Here is a 19,016-nt window from a genome sequence, read left to right as displayed (position 1 = left end):
AATGAATAGAGACTTGAGAAAATTATTTGAAATAGTCATATAGATTAGGCAAGTGGTTTATTTACTCAATTTATCTGAGTATCTCATTCTTTCCTAAATCTTCTTTCTTTTGCTGAAGGATCAGATGGTACAGCATAAATAATAAAAGAGCACTAGGCCGTGATGACAGAACAGAATAATGGTTTTAAGGGCGGTTTCCTAGGATGAGAGTCAAATCTTTCCAAAAGACAACTTGACAAACTTTTGCAGCTAAAGTTTTTAATGGAAGAGACCCAGAGTTCCATTCTGCGTATTTTGGAGTGTTCCCAAGTTGGACAAACTTTAGATTATCTTATGCAGAGATGAGTAAACTGTTTATGTGTCATATTAACCATTAAGCTTTGCTCTGCTTACATAGATGCAAACATTATTGCTAGCTGGAACTGTTCTTTTATTCAATCGCCCTGTTGGTAGAGTAGCAACTCTCTCCTATGCTTACTGTAAAAAACAGCAATTTAGTTAATCATGAGCCCAAAGTTCATGGATGCCCAATTCTTAATTATGGATAGTTTCATAGATCATTGTTAGGTTTTATAAGCTTGTAAATATAAATGCAGTGACTAGTCTGTTTTCCAAGAAAATTGTATTCTGTGAGCTAAATCAAAACTGGTTGGCATTCTTTGTTCACCACATGAATTCCTATGCAGAGACTGGTGTGAATTCATTATTAATGGACAGCATGCTAGAATAGGAAATAATGCTTTCTCATTTGTTGGCTTTTTAAAAAAATTCTGTTCCATTTCAACATTGCTATTTTCATTCTGTACTTGATATATTTTAGAACAATTTTCATATTGCATTAATTTCTACTTACTAATTTTGTAGCTAGTTCCTCTACATGTTTAAATTTCTAAATTCAATTGTGAAGAGAATAATCTTTTTAAAAATGATGAACATTTAACCTTAAAGGCATGCTTTGCAAGCCTCAGGTACATAGTTTGAATTTTCAGATTTAAGCCATCTCTCTCCTGAATTGTAGGTTAGAACTCTACTACTTTTTGAAAAAACTGTACCACCTTTTTTACTACTTTTCTTTTACTCATTATAGATAAGAACTTGAGCAGTTCATTATGTACTCTATGACATACAAAATATAATTTTAAGATGCTGTTTGATGTCCAACCTACATATGACATACAATGTACATTAATGCACAACATAATGTTTAATGTACACTTTTCTCTTGAGTCTTTCTTTCTTGATTTCAGCTCTTTTTCGTACAGTACACATACCCTCAACTGTGATCCCTGACTCCAGCTTAGAGATGCTGCTGTACCTTCTGCAGAGAATACCTTGCTGACTCTGCTGGAAAGTTCTGCCAGGAGTGGGATGGGGTGGGGAGGGGACGCCTTATGTGCTTCTTAAACAGCTTCTGCTCCATCCTCCTGATGGTAACTCCACCTCTGTCCTCTGGCCTAGAGATGCCTGGTGCTGCCAAGTTCCACCCGTTTTCAAAATTTTGGAGGGTGAATTGAGTTGGTCTTTAGATTTCTCCACTGCTGTTTTAGATTTTGATTTTTTCAGGTTTTCTAGGTCAGCTACCATTCATTTGCTATCTAGCTTCCAAACCTTTACATTTATATCCTTCCCAGAATAAAATATTTAAAAATATATGAACAAAAGTAATGTATTTTGGATGCATTCATTTCTTTGATCTCTAAGTTTCTTCTTTATTTTAATAGCTCTGTTAATGGATTTATGTTTTGGTGCAAGGGTTCCAGCTGCCATCTCAAATGCCTACAGGGGCCAGGCAGGTGTTCTGGCCCCTTTCCCTGGATCAAAACCCCAGATAGGTCAGGATCAGGAATAACTTCTGCGGGAGAATCCCAGAGCAATCCAAGCTCTGTCCTCCTTTCCATTTGGGACAATAGGAGAACACTTGCCTATGCTGCCTATGGTAGGGTAGAGATGACTTTGTGACCAGGTGGTGAGAGAGAGGGACTGAGACGGTCCCCACTTCCCCACCTTGCCAGTTCCCCATGGCTTGTACTTGGAGGGAACACCATGGTCCCCAGTGAGAGGCATGGGAAGTAGGTAAGCCACTGCGAGTCAGGCATTGCCATGGGGCCACCATAGCATGAGTCAAGGTGCATAGCAGAGCCAGGGCCAGGGGGAGTCAGGTCTGAAATGCAAAGGACCCGTGATTTCAGGAAAGGCTGAGTTGAGACTTGGGGAGATGGTGCTGGAGGTGAGGTTGTTGGGTGGTCCCAACGATGTCGAGAAAACAGACCCCAGCGAACCCATGGATTTTAGCAGTGGATTTAGCAGGACCCCAGGAGGCCAGCAGCCCCTCACATCCTCAGAGATCCCCTAAATACGTCTCCTCTTGGAGTTGCCGCTCTGGGAAGGAGGAGGCAGGTGGTGAGCTTTTGAGCATAAAGAAACAGCCTCCATGGAGTATGAACCCTGAATTTGACTGAATATTTATCTGAAAGAGACATTAAAAATGAAAGAGACTGTTTCAAAGCAAAAGAAACTGTTTTAATCTGCAAGAAACTAAATTACCTTTAACTAGCAAAGTTAAATGTCCTCCTAGTAGCAGAAATTGTGGACACATAAGAAAGAGTAGCTGAGTTATAAAAAAGAAAGAAGCCACATTTTTCTTAAAATGTATTTTTCTTAAACAACCTGAGTTGCTAGTGTACATGTCAAGACACAATTGGGTCCTCTCATTGGAATGTTGACTTCTGAATTCATTGAGTGCCACTTAATTAGATATTTTTAAAATGTTTTATGTATTTATTATGTATGTTGCAACTGATGGTATAATTGTTTGACTGTGAAACTAGAGAAATCTAAGGCATTTCTCCCTGACATGCACTATAATAGTTATTATTAGAACAGGTAAGAAAAAATGGCAGGTTGTATTAGAATACAAGATTGTCAGTTGGTGTTTACTACAATTGCAAAATCAACTTGTTAACAAAAGAACATTAGACTCCCCCAAATATCTTGGTGTTTACATGTGTGATGGTCAAAACATAAATGTAAACTGTGGAGTATGACATACAAAAAAAATGATTGCTTTAATTGTCATTAAGTTATTGCTAGATTCAAAGAGAAAAAGAGTTGCAAAATATAGCTAAATGTGTATTTCTGTTATAACAGACATTTGCCTCCCATTCCTTTTCCTCGGTATACAATAAGATAAATGTCTAAAAGCCTTGGCTTTAGATTTGGAGCCAACAGTTTGCTATCCTTCCGCCCAAAGCCATTAATGTCTTCCTGTGTAAGCGCGAGGGTGAGTGTGTGCGTGCTCCAGTCGGCGTGAGGCTTAAGCTTTGGGATAAAGAGTGACTGTGTCGTAGCCCTCTGGAGGCCTCGTGCGGGCTCTTGCATGAGTTTCGCAGTACAGCTCCCCCTCCACAAAGAAGTAGCCCTTCTGTTTGAGGTTGAGGTTGCAGTCAGCACACACGAAGCACTCCGGGTGCCGGTACTTGTCCCGTGCCTTCACGACCGCACCGCTGTTGAGGAAGGGAGAGCAAGTAAACAACACAAAGCCAAACGCATGGCACAAAGGGAGACACCACTACAGAGAAGCAGGCTCTGTTTCACACTCAGGAAACATCAGCCTCCCGCTGTAAGACCGGACACAGCTGTGGGCTGATTGTCAGGGAGATCCAAGACAACCCTAATAAACTATCGCGTATTTCTCTGTGATGTTGTTGGGTGAGTATTTTGAAGAATCTTCACACAAGTCATTTATATGAAAGTTAAAGGATCACACTTGATCTTTCTCCGTTGTTTCTTTGCACGAGGGAGACTGTTGCAGATAAAACACACACACATCCTGCAGGCTGTTGTTTACGAAGGTTGTTGTCTACACAACAACCAGTTTCTCTGATTGTTATCTTGGTGGTGTAACCTCTGTTCCTTGGAGCATAGAGGAAACAGATCAAAGAGCGGGGATGGAATTGGACTCGCTTCTGCTGTCCAAACGGTGTGCTGCGACTTAGAAGCAATAATTGCTTTTGGTAATGTCCCGTGCTATCGTGTGTCACAGGGTCCACCCTGCTCCTGAGCACCCTGTCCTTTGGATTTGTTTCTGCTCGTGTTTCCCTCTTTGCTCCAGCCAGGCCTATCTCCCACTGCCCTTCTGGGATGAATCCTGAGTAATTGGACAGATGGTGCCTCAGCGTGTGAGCTAAGGGTAGAGAAACAGAATAGAGGGATGGCAGAAGTGGCTACATGGGGCATTTGTGGCAAAGAGATTAAAATGATCTGGTTCACTCAAAGATTTGAGCTAGCGAGTGTGGCTCCTCAAACAGAAAGGCCCTTGAAATGGGAGCTGACTGTATTTTTAAAAATTATATTTCAGTATTTGTGAAACTTAAGAAACTGGGTAAAGATAATGTTATTTAATTAACAACCTGATGATCCTGTATTTGTTTCCCTGGCTTTATATAAAAAAGGGAGTACCCAAAGACTACATATTTACAGAGAGAGAGGGCTTATTGAAGTGCAGTTATGATTCTTGGAAATTACTTTGAAAATATACTTGTAAAAAATTAAAATATACACTTTTTTCATGAGAATCATTTCAAATTATAAGTCAAGATTACTGATTAGCATTATATACCAGTTTTAGGGTACATCCCAGTAATTCTGGCCGAAATGTGCCAAGTATTGTGGACACTGAATTTCAAGTCAATGAGTAGAAACAGAGAACAGATACCAAGATTTACAGTGAATCCCTGGGTTAAAGTGAAACTTACACAATGCCACTCCCACATTTGTCACAGAGTGGCATCTTCTGTGTGCTGCCAGCGCCCCCATGGGCTTTTGTAACTGGAGCTCTCACACTCCGTGTTCCAGCAGGACGGTCATCTGAAAAACAGTGTTTCCATTTATGGCAAGGGAACAGCTGGCTACAGTTTGTACTTGGCTTCTATTTTAAGGTGTGGCCTTTAACCTAAGGAATTCTCAAGTTGTAACCGTACCAGCATTTCAAAAGAAACAAGAACTGTTCAAGCATAAGTTGTTCTGAAAAGGGCCTTACAAAACAGAGTTAAAAGCTTTTGTTATTGTAGGGACCTCTTGCAGAATGTTCAAAGAAGCACAACATTTTCCATTTTTTTCTTTGTTTTTTACTGTGGTAAAATAGACATAAAGACTGTCTTAGCCATTTTTAAGTGTAATTCAATGGCATTAAGTACATTCACGGTGCATCTATCACAAATATCTGTTTCTAGGACTTTTTTTTTGTCATCCCAAACAGAAACTTTGTACCCACTAAACACTAGGCTCCTCATTCCCAGAGCCTGGTAACCTCTATTCTACCTTTTGCCTCTATGACTTGCCCTATTCTAGATACCTCATAGAAGTGGAATCACACAATAGTTGTCCTTTTGTGTCTGGCTTATTTCCCTGAGCATAATGTTTTCAAGGTTCATCCATGTTAATAGCATGTATTAGAATTTCATTCCTTTTTAAGGCTGAATAATATTCCATTGTTTGCATAGCCCACATTTTGTTTATCCATTGATCAGGTGATAGCTATATGGGTTGTTTGTATCCTTTGGCTATTGTCAGTAATGCTGCTTTGAACATTGGTGTCCAGGTATCTGAGTCCTGTCTTCCGTTCTTTTGGGTGGATACCGAGGAGTGGGATGGCTGGATCATGTGATAATTCTACGTTTAACTTTAGAGGAACTGTTGTACTGTTCAACATTTTACATTCCTGTCAGCAATGAACAAGGGTTCCTGTTTCTCCACATCCTCACCAACCCTTGTTATTTTACCTTTTGAAAAAAACAGCCATCCTCATGTGGCATTTTGCATTTTGGTGGGACTTTGAAAGGATAGAGTTCCTTTTGCTGGGCGCAGAAAGCATTGGTAAGAGTGCAGGCCCTGCACACAGCAGGAGCGGGTCACAGCCCCAGCTCTGCCTCCAACTGGCTGTAGGGCTGAACAAATCCCCTGTCTCTATGCCTCATTTCTCATTTGTTAAATGGGGAAAATAAGAGCTCCTACCTCGCATAGTTATTGTCAGGATTAAATAATAATGTATGTAGCATAGGATTGAGAACATAGTAAAGGGGTATTTAAGTGCTATTTTAAAATTTTGATAAGAATGCTACCTGGATTGTGGGGGAGGCTGAGGAACGCTGCAGCGTCCATTTAGTATTCTATTTTATGACGAACAAGCCGAGCTAGCCCTTGACTCTGGTGGATGGAATCTGTCTTTGGTGCCCTTTTACCACCAAGCTGGTGACTCTTGGACACATTCTGGAACCTCTTTTCCTAAACCAGATGCCATTCTGAACAAAAATTCAGTTGAAGACTGAATAAAATAGATTTTTTTAGACTTTCATTCCCAGTATGTTTGCTGTCCTCCCTCCCCTGACCTTTACAAGAGCCTCCATCGATAATATTTGGACAGACATTCGTGGCTACGCACCGTCGTGGACTAGCTCCTGGAGCACCCGGAAGGAGCCGGACTGGCGAGGCTGAGTCGGTTCATTCCGGTTGTCGTGGAGCATCCGGTACACATCTGACTCGGGCGGCACCGAGGCCGTGGGTTCACTGAAACACAGGATGGCGGCAGAGCGGAGTCAGGAGCGCGGGAGGCGCGGGACGTGCCAGAAGCCACAGACATCAATAAACAGTGTTACTAGATTTGCAGTAACTTCTGAACAGACACTCAGCACTTTCAAGTTTTAACTCTGTCCCAGTTAAAAATATAATGTGAACTCATATTTTTACATGTCATGAATTAACCTGGAGTCACATCAGCACTTCTCCGTTTGGTAAAATAGTTTGAAGAGCAATTTAAATGTGATTGTTAGGCAACAGTAATTTTAAAAAGTCAACACTTGTGTCTGATGGATATGTAACTCTAATGTGAACAAAATTAATTTTTCTCAGAGAAAAGACAACATACACGTGATAGATAGTGCCAGGAGTGAGCCCAGTTCGATTATTTTGTGATAAAATTGTCAATAAAATTCAGATTTATTTCTCACATTAAACTAAATATTAATTAAAACTATTAATTTTGTTTTTGAGGTTAATTTGCTTTGCTAACACTCTGGAACCAGTAAAGGCTTAACTTTGCAAATAGAACAAATTCAACTTGCTTGAAATGCTTAACATAGAAACTTTCATATACATGTCGGTTATGCTGAGTACATTATATTTTTTAACATCTATATTACAATTCATTTACAACAATGATAGCTTTATTTTAATATAATTTCTACAAATATATTCATGTGAGCAGTTTAAAAATACCACAATATTACCACATGTTTGGCAATAAATGCTTTATTATTTTATTTTACTTAATTGCATTATCTAGAGAACATAGTTCCTATCTGCTGACATTTTTATTGCCTGTGTAATATTTGAAAATAATCATCCTCTATCTGAAATTCCTTTTAAAAAGGCTTTGAGATACATTATGCTATTATTTTTCTCATTGTATCCATCCCAAGAGATGTCTTTGGGATACTGTTACATAGAACTCTGAGTCATGGTACCTTAATTTAGAAAAAGTGGTTCTGTAATATTGAAAGAAGTAATAAGATTTTATCTTACAAGAAATCTCTTTAATTGAAAAAACATGAGGGAAAAAATGCCTTCAACAAATATTCATAATAAAGAAGAAATTAGTCAAAATAGAGACCAATGAAATTACATATCTACATTAATAGCTTGAGATATTCACTTATAAACCCTTATTCATGGCAAACATTTTAAATGGAAAAAATAATTCTCTGTCCTCAAGATGCCATGAGAAGAGACAAGAGGTGTCATCTCTGAAAACTTCTCTGAACCTCCCCACCTTTCCCAATTTTTGATCTCCAAAGGAGAAACACAGAGTATACTAGATTATAAATCACTTTTGAGAAGTATTGGAGCTTTTTGTAAAGTCCATTGTAGCTTTTCAAATACATGTACATTTGGCCCTTCCATGATTTCATTTTACTGCACTATGTCACAAAGCTTTACTCAGTACATTCTTCAAATCACCTTTATCATTAGGCCTAGTAGCTATTTGCATTAAATCCTTAGAATTTCGGCCTTAAAGCTTTTCACATAGCTTTCTTTCAATTAAGACAATGTTAAAAGACATTGGTAAAGTCGACATTGCCCATGTGTTTAGTTAATATGCCCATGGTTCAGAAAGACTCATATTACCTCATTGTGGGTGTTTCCCCTAGAGCTGTTGAAACCTGACCCTGAAGTGTTTCCATAATATTGTCATCTGAGTACAACTGCATAGGTGTATTAAACTGAGCATGTACAATCTTCACACCGGGAAGTTCCATTTCCAAAGGAATGTTAGGGGCCATCTTAGCAGCCACTTTCAAGTCACCTGGGCAAATAGTACTAAGAGTACTGACAGAAGAAGGGGTGCTACGTCCACTGCCACCGTCAACACCGGACGGAGTACTGCATCCACTGTGTTAATGACCACGTGACACAGAGGTGACACAGGAACCAGAAAATCCATACAGGAGAACACATAGAACAAGGACAGAGAGGTTAAAAGGAATTGAAGACAGAAAGTCAGAAGTGAATTAAATCAAATTGTAATGAAATGTTTACTTCTGGCTAGAATTTATTCTAAAAAGGGAATGCTTACATTTAAACATTCATGATTGATAAAAGTTTAGCAAAATTAAAAGATACAGGTGATATTGCATTTTTTGGCTGTGTTCTACTAGGTAATATGTAAGTGGAGGGTTGCACGTAGAAAGAGTTGTGTATAAAGTAAGTAGAACTGTCCTCACTTTTAAAAAATAGGCCAAGTGGTTTAAAAATTGACAGTATCACAGACAAATGATGCAGGGAAATTATATTAGCCAGACATCCTTTTACATGTCTGACTGCAATATTTAAAATTAAAATATTAATGAAGATCCTTCACAAATAGTAACTGAATATGCAGCATAAAAATCCAATTGAATATTTAAGCTAAACATACCAAAAGGATAAATATGTTTCAGAAACACAGTTAAGCTTTAATTGATTAGTAATCACCAACTTGAAGGCCATGTGCTAAAGCTTATGCTTTAAGGTTATTTTGTAAATGTTTTATTGTTATTATTTTAACTTTTTCCATTTTCATTCTTTAATTTTGTGAAGAATACACTTTAAAAAATGGTTCAGTGGTTACTCTAGAAACAGCCAGTAAATGCTTGTCACCTTGAAATTAATGATTAGAGGGCAGATAAAGGGATCTTGGGCTCTCCACGTGCTACCAGGGCTAAGATACATGTCTTTTATACATAGCTATTTCATGTAAAATATTGGAAGTACACATATTTCATGCATATTTCTCATCTCACTTAAAAGAAAAATTGAGCATACTTATTATTAAAACATCAGAAAGACCAGCCATGCAATTTGAAGACCAACTAGAGAGATTTCATATTTTTAGGAAAGTGAATAGGAACCTAGTCACAACTGACATGCTAATGACTAAAAAGTCAGTTTTCTTCATACATTTTAAGCACAGCATGAGAAACACGTTTTATCAGAAAATGGGATATACTGAGATTTATTAAAAAGCACATTTAAAACTAAGTCAAAAGAAATATTAGTATTTGTAAACTTCTCTCATGCCCGCAGGTTAGTGTTGCTGTAATCTCAAGACCGAGAACACTTTCTGGGGTGTGTTCATCTCAGAGTTGGTATCCTCTTAGGGCTCAAGTACGGCTCCATATCTGCATCTATCTACTCTGGCTACGGAGCTAACGTCAGCCCCATAAAGAGAGCAAAACCCAAAAGGATATTGGGCACTGATTTTGTTGGTTTTATCAGTGTTACAGCCCGATTAGTCTGGACAGTCCATGTCATTAAGTGGATTTAAAATTTATTTTGTCTTATGTGATCCAGTTCAACCTCCTCCACAACCTAAAAGAGGCAGGTGGATATAGACATGCTCCTTCTCTTCCTGGCTGTTGAGGACCTGTTTAAAACTCAATCTGTAAGTTGATTGATGACATACAAAAATGACAAGTGGTTTATTCACCATTTTTATAGGCTCAGCCCTACACTGATTCCTGAAATTGACTTCAGTTGGTAAAAGAACAGAAATAAAATTTCAGCGACAGTGTTTGATTTGACCTAAGTATAATGCAGCTTATTAAAAATGCAGTTTAGGGATTTGGGACAATGCGCTAAACCTTGGGGGACTTTGGGCTCAAAATAGTGAATCTTTTTCAACAAGCATGTCCTGACAGAGTGTCAGGCATAGTGCTAGAAAGTAGATAGATAAAGTAGGATCAATTCAGAACTAATAGGTACACTTTATTTTATCAATGAAATTAGTAATTTTTTTTCTATTATTAGGGTTACTGTATACATGTGATTTTATGTAGATAATTTAATTTATATAAAAGATTGTGTCTTGTATTGCCTAGTCTACCATTCTATTTACGTTCCCATGTCTATTGAATAGGTAGAAAATAAACCCTAAGCAAATAAGAATGACCTTTTTATAATTTCTGGTACAATTTTAAAAGATCTCTTGAACTGATGCTTTAAATACGAGTTTCTATGGACTCCAGTCACTGCGGATAGCATCATGGGTCACCATGACCTATTCCTGTGACCTGGGAAGGTAGATATTAATGAGATTTCTTGACGTTGACTTAGTGACTTGACCAGACCACCTGTAAGCTTGGTGATACACCCGGCTGCTTCACACCTAGATAGATCATTAGAGAGTGAATTTCTCCCGGATGTGTGTATAAACTGCTTGGGATGTGCTTCTGAAAGTGAGTTGTCCAATAACCACTCAAAGCATTGTATTTTATCATTTGGATCTTGTATGTATTTTAATTATAGCTTTGGCTTTAAATACTGACATGAAAATGCTGGTGTGTTAATTATGAAATGATGAAAAGAACCATAACTAGTAGTATGGCCCCAGGGAGATTAATGTATCAACAATTTAGCATCTCCAACTTCTGATTACAAAGTTGTTCATTAATGGTGTAGTTACAGATTGCCATGTTACCACTCAAAATTCCACTTTGATGAAGAATCGTTTGGTGAGAATGAGAAATTCAGAAGCTACAGCAAATAGTGAGGGGCATAGGAAGAAAGGATAGTAGAGGTGTTTTTATGATTCCTTAAGATTTGTGTAGTTCGTGTTTTTTAAGTGGATCCCCTCATCCCTGTTTCTCCTCTCCTCTCTTCCAGAATGAACTATTCTGAAAGGCACCTTACAATGACAAAATTATGAGTGGCTTGTCATTATCACTGTCTTTGAATTAAAGTGGAAATATAATAGAAGGGCACTACATACCTCAATCTCTCTGACTTCCCTTCAATATTTATAAAATTAAATGTTACAGGGCTTTAGTACAGGCAAGATATGTTACTCTAAGGAATCATCTCATTCAAGCTTCCTGAAGTGCTATGGCTCAAGTCAGTGAACCTAACAGTTCAGCTGACCTCAAAGGAACATGAGCATATTCATTTTAATCAGCTTCTTCAGGAAGCTGTGTATATATTTAGTCAATAGTAAAATCGCATTTTTACTTTGAATACCATGTTGTTCTGTTACTGGGGGTGCAGGTGGGAGGCTGAATGTGGAGAACTGAGGCAGAGATGCAGAGGAAAATGGAATGAGAACGCGGGAACAAAAAACAGAGAAGTAAGAAAGGATTGTGCAGCGTTGCTAGCATGGGAGAGGGCTGATAGTGCCTGGTTCTTCTCGCCTCTCAGGAAATATTATTGGGTATGCTTAGGATTTTGTTCCTTTATCTAATTTTTTTTAAATGTATCTAATATTTATTGAGCATTTACTGCAGCATTACTCATTTCTAGGTGCTGGGGATGTAGGTGCTTACATGCTAGTGGGGGAAGGTGTATTTGCTAGGCATCTTTCTCCTGCTCTTCTTCTCAATTGCTGGGTTTGGAGTCTGAGATCACCAAACTGTCTGGCATATGTTGAGGCGCTGTGTGTGCACAGTTATCCAGGAGAGCAACCAGTACACCTTCCTTCCCTTTCTTTATACTTATTTTCCCTTAGGTAGAAAAGTTCCTTTTCCAGTGGACTCTCTTCTTTTGCAAGTTGCCCTAAGAATGCACATTTTTACATAAGGGTGAGGATGAATTGGGATGACCCAGTGGGTTCTAACGGTGGGATGAAAAGCAGGTGCTGAGGTGGGGTAAGCAGATAAATGTTCCCAAAGGTGCACTGCCCGTTTCCTGACTCCTGACCTGGGGCTGGGTTCCGGGTCTGCTTGCGCTGGCTGGGCCTTCCTGACCTGCCTTACAAAAGTCACTGCGCTCTGGATACTTGGTGCAGCAGGGGTATTAGTTATAAATATACGTGATGATTGGGTGACACCGCACAGCTCTATCTTGCCACTATCTGCTCTTGGAAGTGGAGGGTAGCTGGCTACTCGTCTCTGCTAAGTGAGTTCGTTTCTTCTGCTTTTGAAATAAGCTTCAAAATGAGAGCAGTCACACCAAACAACTAAAAAGTTAACTCTTTTGGGTGAGTAGTAAGGATTTATTAAAGAAGCATGCATTCCAAACGTCACACTCTCAGAGCTTATGACCTGCTTCGGCCTGGGATTATGAAAGGTTTGGGCCGAATATTGTGCTTGTGTTCAAAGTAGTTCACATCCTGTAAAAACAAAGTTCACATCCTGAGGTTAAAAAGCCCCTCAGTAGGATATTATTTTTAGATAAAATTAACGAGTGATAATTGTACAGAGAGGCTATTTACCACCAGTTATTGATACGACTAAGAAAGGTGATGACGGAACCAGGGCGATGTCTCTGTTTTAGCCATCTATCCACAGGAACTGGCAGACTGCACTCCAGAACAGTAGAACCATGTTCTAGATGCTTGCCTTTACAGTAAAAATCTGATCGCTGCTTCAGGAAAGTAGAAATAAAACAGCAAGAGCTGGACTTTTGAAAGGAAAAGAAAGCATACTATCTATCACTGTTAAAAACATGGCGGCCAGAAACCGACTCCGATACTTACTTTTGAGGTGAACTAGGAATGAGACCCCGCAGCTGTCCGTGAAGCGCGTCTTGTATATTGCTAGTTGAATAGAGCCCAATGGGTGAGTTATAGGAAGCGCTCACTACCTGCCTTTTGTCGTCAATGTTTGCTGCTGCAACAAAAGGCTGGGCCCTTCTGTTGTGCGCGGTACCAATGGGTTTGAACTCCTGTACAATGGCAGACAAAATACACAGAGCCACAGAATGCACAATGAAGCCGTTAATGAGCAAACCCACAGCATCGCTATTGTTAACCCAGGCTTCTTTCCCCACTACAAGATTAAAGGCAAGGTTAAAGGAGGGGTTAGGGATAAACTTTTGCCAGTACCAAATTTTCTACATGTGCTATATTCATTCACCGGATGTTCAGGTGCAAGGGAATTCACTTTATTTTAAAAATTATAAAATAATTTGAACATTGTGTCTTTTGTCTGCCCTTTACTGACTTACACATTTACAGGTTTTAAGAAAATCTGAGATGACTCATTTGAATACAGAAATTCTGTGTCAGAAATGAGATTTTTGGCTGGGAAAAAGTATTACACAACATTTTCTCAAGTAGAACTTACATATGTTTTTCTCTTCTGTTACTAATTTAATAAAGTCTCCCCCTTTTATGAAATGGAGAAATAAAACAATCAGAAAGAGAGTGAGCATTAATGAATAACTATACGGAATCATTTGAACTAATCTAACTGAAAGTTGTTTTTTCTCTCTGTCTACCACAAAAACCAAAATTCTTAATTTTCTTTAAGTCCTAATTTTAAATTCGGAAAAAGAAATTAAAACTCTTTTTCCTTATGAAAGCAGAAATAACATTTACAGGATCTCCCCCCTTTATGTTGTTTGGTAATTTCCTGTTGTGTGTTTAAAGAATTCTTCGTGTTTACTCTAGTCCCAGAAAGACTAAAGTCAGTGATTGAGAGACAGCTAATGCATATGATTCACAAAAGGATTTATACTTTATTGCTCAGGGAAAAGGACCAGACATCAGATTCCTAAAGTCTGTATTCGAAACATGCCTGAATGATCTGCAACTCTGTATTATTAGTTTTTGAGGTCAGGAATCAGGTTTTCCCATTTTTATGCAGATGTATAATTTTGTAAAGTTATTCAATTTTTTCTTTTTTTAAGCAGCAGAAGAAAACCAAAAGGGAATGCTAAAATAAACCTGAGCTAATTTTCTTTCCAAATCTTTTCATTTGGCAGAATTAGTAAGATAAATCTTAACAATATTTTTACTCACACATTCACATCAACTTCATTTACTTTTGTCAATGTGCCACCAATGTTTCACACAGATTTCAATTAGGACAAACATTTATGATTATTTGAAATGTTACTAGAAAGACGCTGCTTTGATTAAAAAATAAAAAGACCTTGTAATATTCTTCATGTCATTTTTTTTTCTCGTCATTGTAGATGAGTAAGTTGTGGGCTGGCACTCTTTTTTTTGCAAAGAGACTGTCTTCCTTTCTTAGGGGTGGAACCGGAGTTTGCACAGAGATTCTTGCACCTGAGAACATCAACAACTTCCTTCTGAGAACCAAGCAGCAAAATGCCCTTTTTTGGTTCTCTTGAGCAGGCAGTCATCATAAATCCCCCCTACCCTCACCTAAGCCTATCAAAAAAGCCCACGAGGCATATGGGATGCAGCTTCAAATACTAGCCCTACTGCATCCGACTCCAGCTGTCTCTAATCTTATGGTACCTGATAATCTGTGATGTGGTAATGAGCAATTTTTCTCTCATTAACCTTGGACATATTTTAACAGCCTCCTGACCTTGAAAAGAAGGTCTGAGTTGAATACAGAAGCCTATGATCCCATAGTGTGAGTGAATGGACTGTTATTTTATTGATTTGATTTTCTTCCCTCCAGAAAATGGCTCACTGCCTAGGAGTTGAGACCCCTGGGTTGGGTGACAATATAGTTGCTGGTATTGGATCACAGAATGACCAGAACAACCAAATACGGCTTTAGAAAAATGTTGAATCCCAGAGCATTGGAACATCTGTGTAGTCAAACATTTATTTAGTGGTACAATCTGATTGTTGGGATGATTTAATAATGAATTTAGATGGGCCGTGTGTCATGATTAACCATAATGGTTAGCCATTATTGTGGCATGAAAAAGTGAAGTAGAAATAATTGTAAGTAATGACAATTACCATGATTCAAATGTGTGGTTTTTGATATGATAGAAGACAGAAAGCCCATTGCCTAATTTCGTTTTGGTAGATTATCAATTTCTCAGGCTAATTAAAAGAGTGAACAGGCAGGACAAAATGACTCAAGCTTTTTTTTTTTTAAATAAGCATGCTATGCCTTAAAGATCTTGGTAAATAAAACTGAATTTGCAAAAATTAGTTAACATAAAATGATGGCTTTAGGGGGAAGAAAAATCTCTGCCTTGTTTTCTTCTTAGTCTTCAAATAATAAATGAACATGGATGGTGATTGTCCTGTAAATGAAGCAACCTCTCTGGAAGTATTTGTGCACAAGTAATCTCCAGTAGCACTTCCAAAAAAAAAAAAAAGCAGCACATAAGTTAATCAGCACCAAGCTTTTTCTTTGCCATTTCCAGTCTTTGCTAATGTAGCAAAGGTCACAAATGTATAATTTGTTAAAACATAACCCTCTATGTTCTTCTCAGATCATAAAAGGAAGTGTTTCTAACATAGGCTTCCAACATTTGTGTTTAGGCTTTGCAAAGCATTAGTTTATGGGCTGCTAGAGTCATTCCAGAAAATCACAGTGAAGTGTATACACCAAAGGTAAACAAAAAATTTAAGTATGGCATTGAGAGGCAACATTCTATCCAAGTCTTACATCATTGTTGATGGTCAAACAGAATAAAAAAAACAAAGCCAATTATAAGTTTTTATTCCACTTTAGTTCCTTCTTACATTTCCTGGAAAATACCAGTAAAAATTTTACATGACAGCCAATATAGTCCAGCTCTTGTGTTTATTTTACCCAGACAAAAGCATCCAAAGGGCTCTTATCTCGTAGGAATTCAGTACATAATCATTGCAGTTAATGAATGCATTTTTACATATTATTTTTAAATGTTAGGAGCTTTATATTAAGGAATAGTATTTTGAATTAATGAAATGCTAGTGCTGCCAGAGGAATAGCTAAGTAACTTGACAGAGATCTGCTGCCGCCTGGGAGAGCTCAGCTCTGGACCACAATCTCCCCAGTCCTTGGTGTGAGCTCAGCAATGAGAGCGTTCAAAGACGGGTCACCTTTCAACTTCTAGTTTAGAGAAGTTCATAGGTGAAGGTTCAGTCAAGGAACTGAGGTGATTACCAGCTCCAGCAGAACCAACGTGTTTGATAAGATGCATATATATATATATATATATATATATATATATATATATATAAATGTATTAGAAAAAATGGTGCGGAAATAAGGGCAAAAACTGTATCAAGTGATTATATATTTTGATCAAACCACACTGAGTAAATGATTGTATTTTATTATGTTTGGAATTTATCAACAATCACCACCCCCTCCGCATGCTCACCCCTCAAATGAAAAAGTCACCCTTACGATTTTTTTCGGTGATCTGTTTCAAGTATTTCCCTTATCTCATTGGGGAAGACTACTTTGGGGAAATGGAGATGAAGAAAGCTCCTTTTGTGCAAGCCGCCTTCCAGTTATCAGAACATTGTAGGATAAAGTTATTTTATGAAAATATAAACAACTTTCAACTCATACCCCACTTGACTGTGCATGTAGTCCCTCTTTATTATCAAATGTATGGCAAGGATGCAGCCCTTTATATGAAAATAGGAACAACTTTCTTCTCACTTAGGAAATAGCCATTTTTTTCTAAAAACTATTTTTGCTGTATTGTGATAGCTATGTTATACCTTTGAGTTGTTCAACTAACATTAAACAAAGATGAGGGAAATGTTTTATTTGAGAGTGTAAGCTTTGAAGGAGAACAAAGAACGCTCAAAACATACTCTAGAACAATGCTTTGTATAGAAAAATGTCTATCTGCTCAGAGGCTCTGTTTAGGATTGTAGGGAAGGCATTTATTCAAAGGCTGGGGGTTGACATAAACAACCTCTAAGGGTCCTTTTAAGCCTCAAATTCATGTCTACATTCATAAAAGCAAAATTTAACTATTTAATAACAGCATGGAAAAATAAAACCTAATACAATATTAAAATTTTATATTAATTATTATAACTGTGGAAAAAAAGACCCCCAAACCTAAGCTTCTGCATAAGGTAAAGACTGGATATAAATACACTAGCATTTTGTTATTCGTAGTTGGGCTTGGATAATAGGATATAGTGGGGGTTTATTCTGAAAAATATATATTACTTATAAAATGTAAAAGAATATTTTATTTCCATTGCACAGGCCACAGAGCTCACGTTTGACCTGAGTTGAGAAACAGGAACTCAAGTACTCTACTGCTCAGTGACATTTTACTGTTCATCTGCAATGGCATCTTAAAGCCTGATATGTTAATGGCATTTGTTTCTCACACTGAAACACCTTTGTTGTCTATTCTGGGGGGAAAAAGATATCTCTCTGCAAGATTTCTCTTCTCATAGCTTTGTATTGATTAAAAAAATAGAAGAATGCAAGCATAACTACATTTTAGCTTTTCTCCAGTCTCTTCCTGTGAGTGAAATCTAATGCTTGTTTTTTTATCACTGCACTTTATTTTACTTTATGCTATATGATTTTCAGATAGCAGAGATGGTACTGAAATTTAGCCATATTACGTAGGGAATGTCTGTCCTGAAGTGCCAAGTTATGTGACTGACCATGCAGAAATCTGGAGTCAGAATCCTTTCGTCCATTAGAGAAAGAATTGAAATGATCTTATCTCCAGGCACTTCAAACACTGGCTTCTTGGAGAGGGTGCCAGTAAGAATTAGTCATGACTCAAACTAAAGGAATTCTCAAAGCTTCATCTGACTGACTTCTGCAGTTCTTAACTGACCTTCACCTTTTTTTGTTGTTCTTCTTACCTGTCTCATCCTCTATCTTTCCCCCATTTGTAATATCATAAATATCCGTATCATCTCACCCCAAAGGGGAGGACACCTGGGTCAATCTGTGATTGATAGGAAGCCAGAGTGCTTAAAATTAGGATTAGCTTTTAAAATCCGATTCTTGGATACTGTAAACAGAGTCATAAATTGATACTTACAGATTTACAGAGAGGGCCTTTTCTAGAGCTAAAACTCACACAATTGCCCTTAAACTCCAATTGTGGAAAGATGTTGGCGAAACACAGTCTCCCATCTTGGTCTAAGCTCACCCTGTGCTTAATAAATACTTGCTGAGTCACCCCCGTGCCAGAGGGGCCACGGCAACATGAGCACTGGGGAGCTGGCACATCTGTTTAAATGGCCTCATGTCTTAGCATCTCATGTTGATGAAATCAGGTTGAAAACATGAGGAGGAATTTTGAATGGAAAAATAATTTGCAATAGGATGCAGTACAATTTTGAAAGTGTATTATACATGGAAAAGGAAATTCAGAATTTTAGCCCGTGTGTCCTGGAAATGTAAGCGATTGGGTGATCAATGAATGCATGCACGTGAGCTTTAAGTTTCCATTTTTGTTTGGTCAAGCACCACATCCTCTCTTTTTCTCCTGCCTCGCCTCTAGGTGGCATATTGATGAGGGTGGGAGAAAGTCGGTGGGCTTCGGCATTACTGCGAAGGGCTGGATCTACAAGTGACAGCTCTGCCTCGAGAACTTTGTTACTTCTTTTTGCAGTCTTTTCTTTTATCAAAGGTAACATTAACTAGAAGCTTTATTATTCACCAACCCACACCAAATGCCAGGGGTAGCCACCATCAGCAGTGAGACCCCTTTCGCCGCATCTCATCCATTTCATCTTTTGTTCACTTACTCTGGAGAGCAGAATTCTTACCTGACCTACATCCCACTCAACTTTCTCACCCACTTTCACCATGTAGCTGTGGGGATGGTGGTAGAATGCAGTCCTG

At 38.2% G+C, this 19,016-nt stretch overlaps 2 protein-coding genes across 4 annotated transcripts in view; one reads left to right on the top strand and one right to left on the bottom strand.

Annotated features, from left to right (window-relative positions):
• The window catches only part of CFAP96 (cilia and flagella associated protein 96), a 29,693-nt gene extending 27,326 nt beyond the window's left edge, over positions 1 to 2,367 (top strand). The window contains exon 7 of the mRNA XM_073219149.1: positions 1,248 to 2,367. Within this exon, the coding sequence (XP_073075250.1) occupies positions 1,248 to 1,283 (36 nt within the window). The 3' untranslated portion in view covers positions 1,284 to 2,367. The remainder of the gene's footprint in view (positions 1 to 1,247) is intronic.
• A 131-nt stretch (positions 2,368 to 2,498) lies between these two features.
• PDLIM3 (PDZ and LIM domain 3) overlaps positions 2,499 to 19,016 on the bottom strand; it is a 28,130-nt gene continuing 11,612 nt past the window's right edge. The window contains exons 4-8 of one of the 3 annotated variants that reach the window (XM_073219146.1): positions 12,567 to 12,634; positions 8,182 to 8,445; positions 6,440 to 6,564; positions 4,755 to 4,866; positions 2,499 to 3,503 (exon numbers count right to left, since the gene is read on the bottom strand). In XM_073219146.1, coding sequence (XP_073075247.1) covers positions 3,314 to 3,503; positions 4,755 to 4,866; positions 6,440 to 6,564; positions 8,182 to 8,445; positions 12,567 to 12,634 — 759 coding nt within the window. In that variant the 3' untranslated portion in view covers positions 2,499 to 3,313. Of the gene's footprint in view, positions 3,504 to 4,754; positions 4,867 to 6,439; positions 6,565 to 8,181; positions 8,446 to 12,566; positions 12,635 to 13,000; positions 13,189 to 19,016 lie in introns of all 3 variants that reach the window. The other 2 variants (XM_073219147.1, XM_073219148.1) reach the window with 2 other exon arrangements.

Source organism: Manis javanica, chromosome 12, assembly GCF_040802235.1.
Source record: "Manis javanica isolate MJ-LG chromosome 12, MJ_LKY, whole genome shotgun sequence".
NCBI lineage: Eukaryota > Metazoa > Chordata > Mammalia > Pholidota > Manidae > Manis > Manis javanica.
Note: the sequence above shows the minus strand (reverse complement) of the source record. Positions and strands in the feature narration are given on the sequence as shown.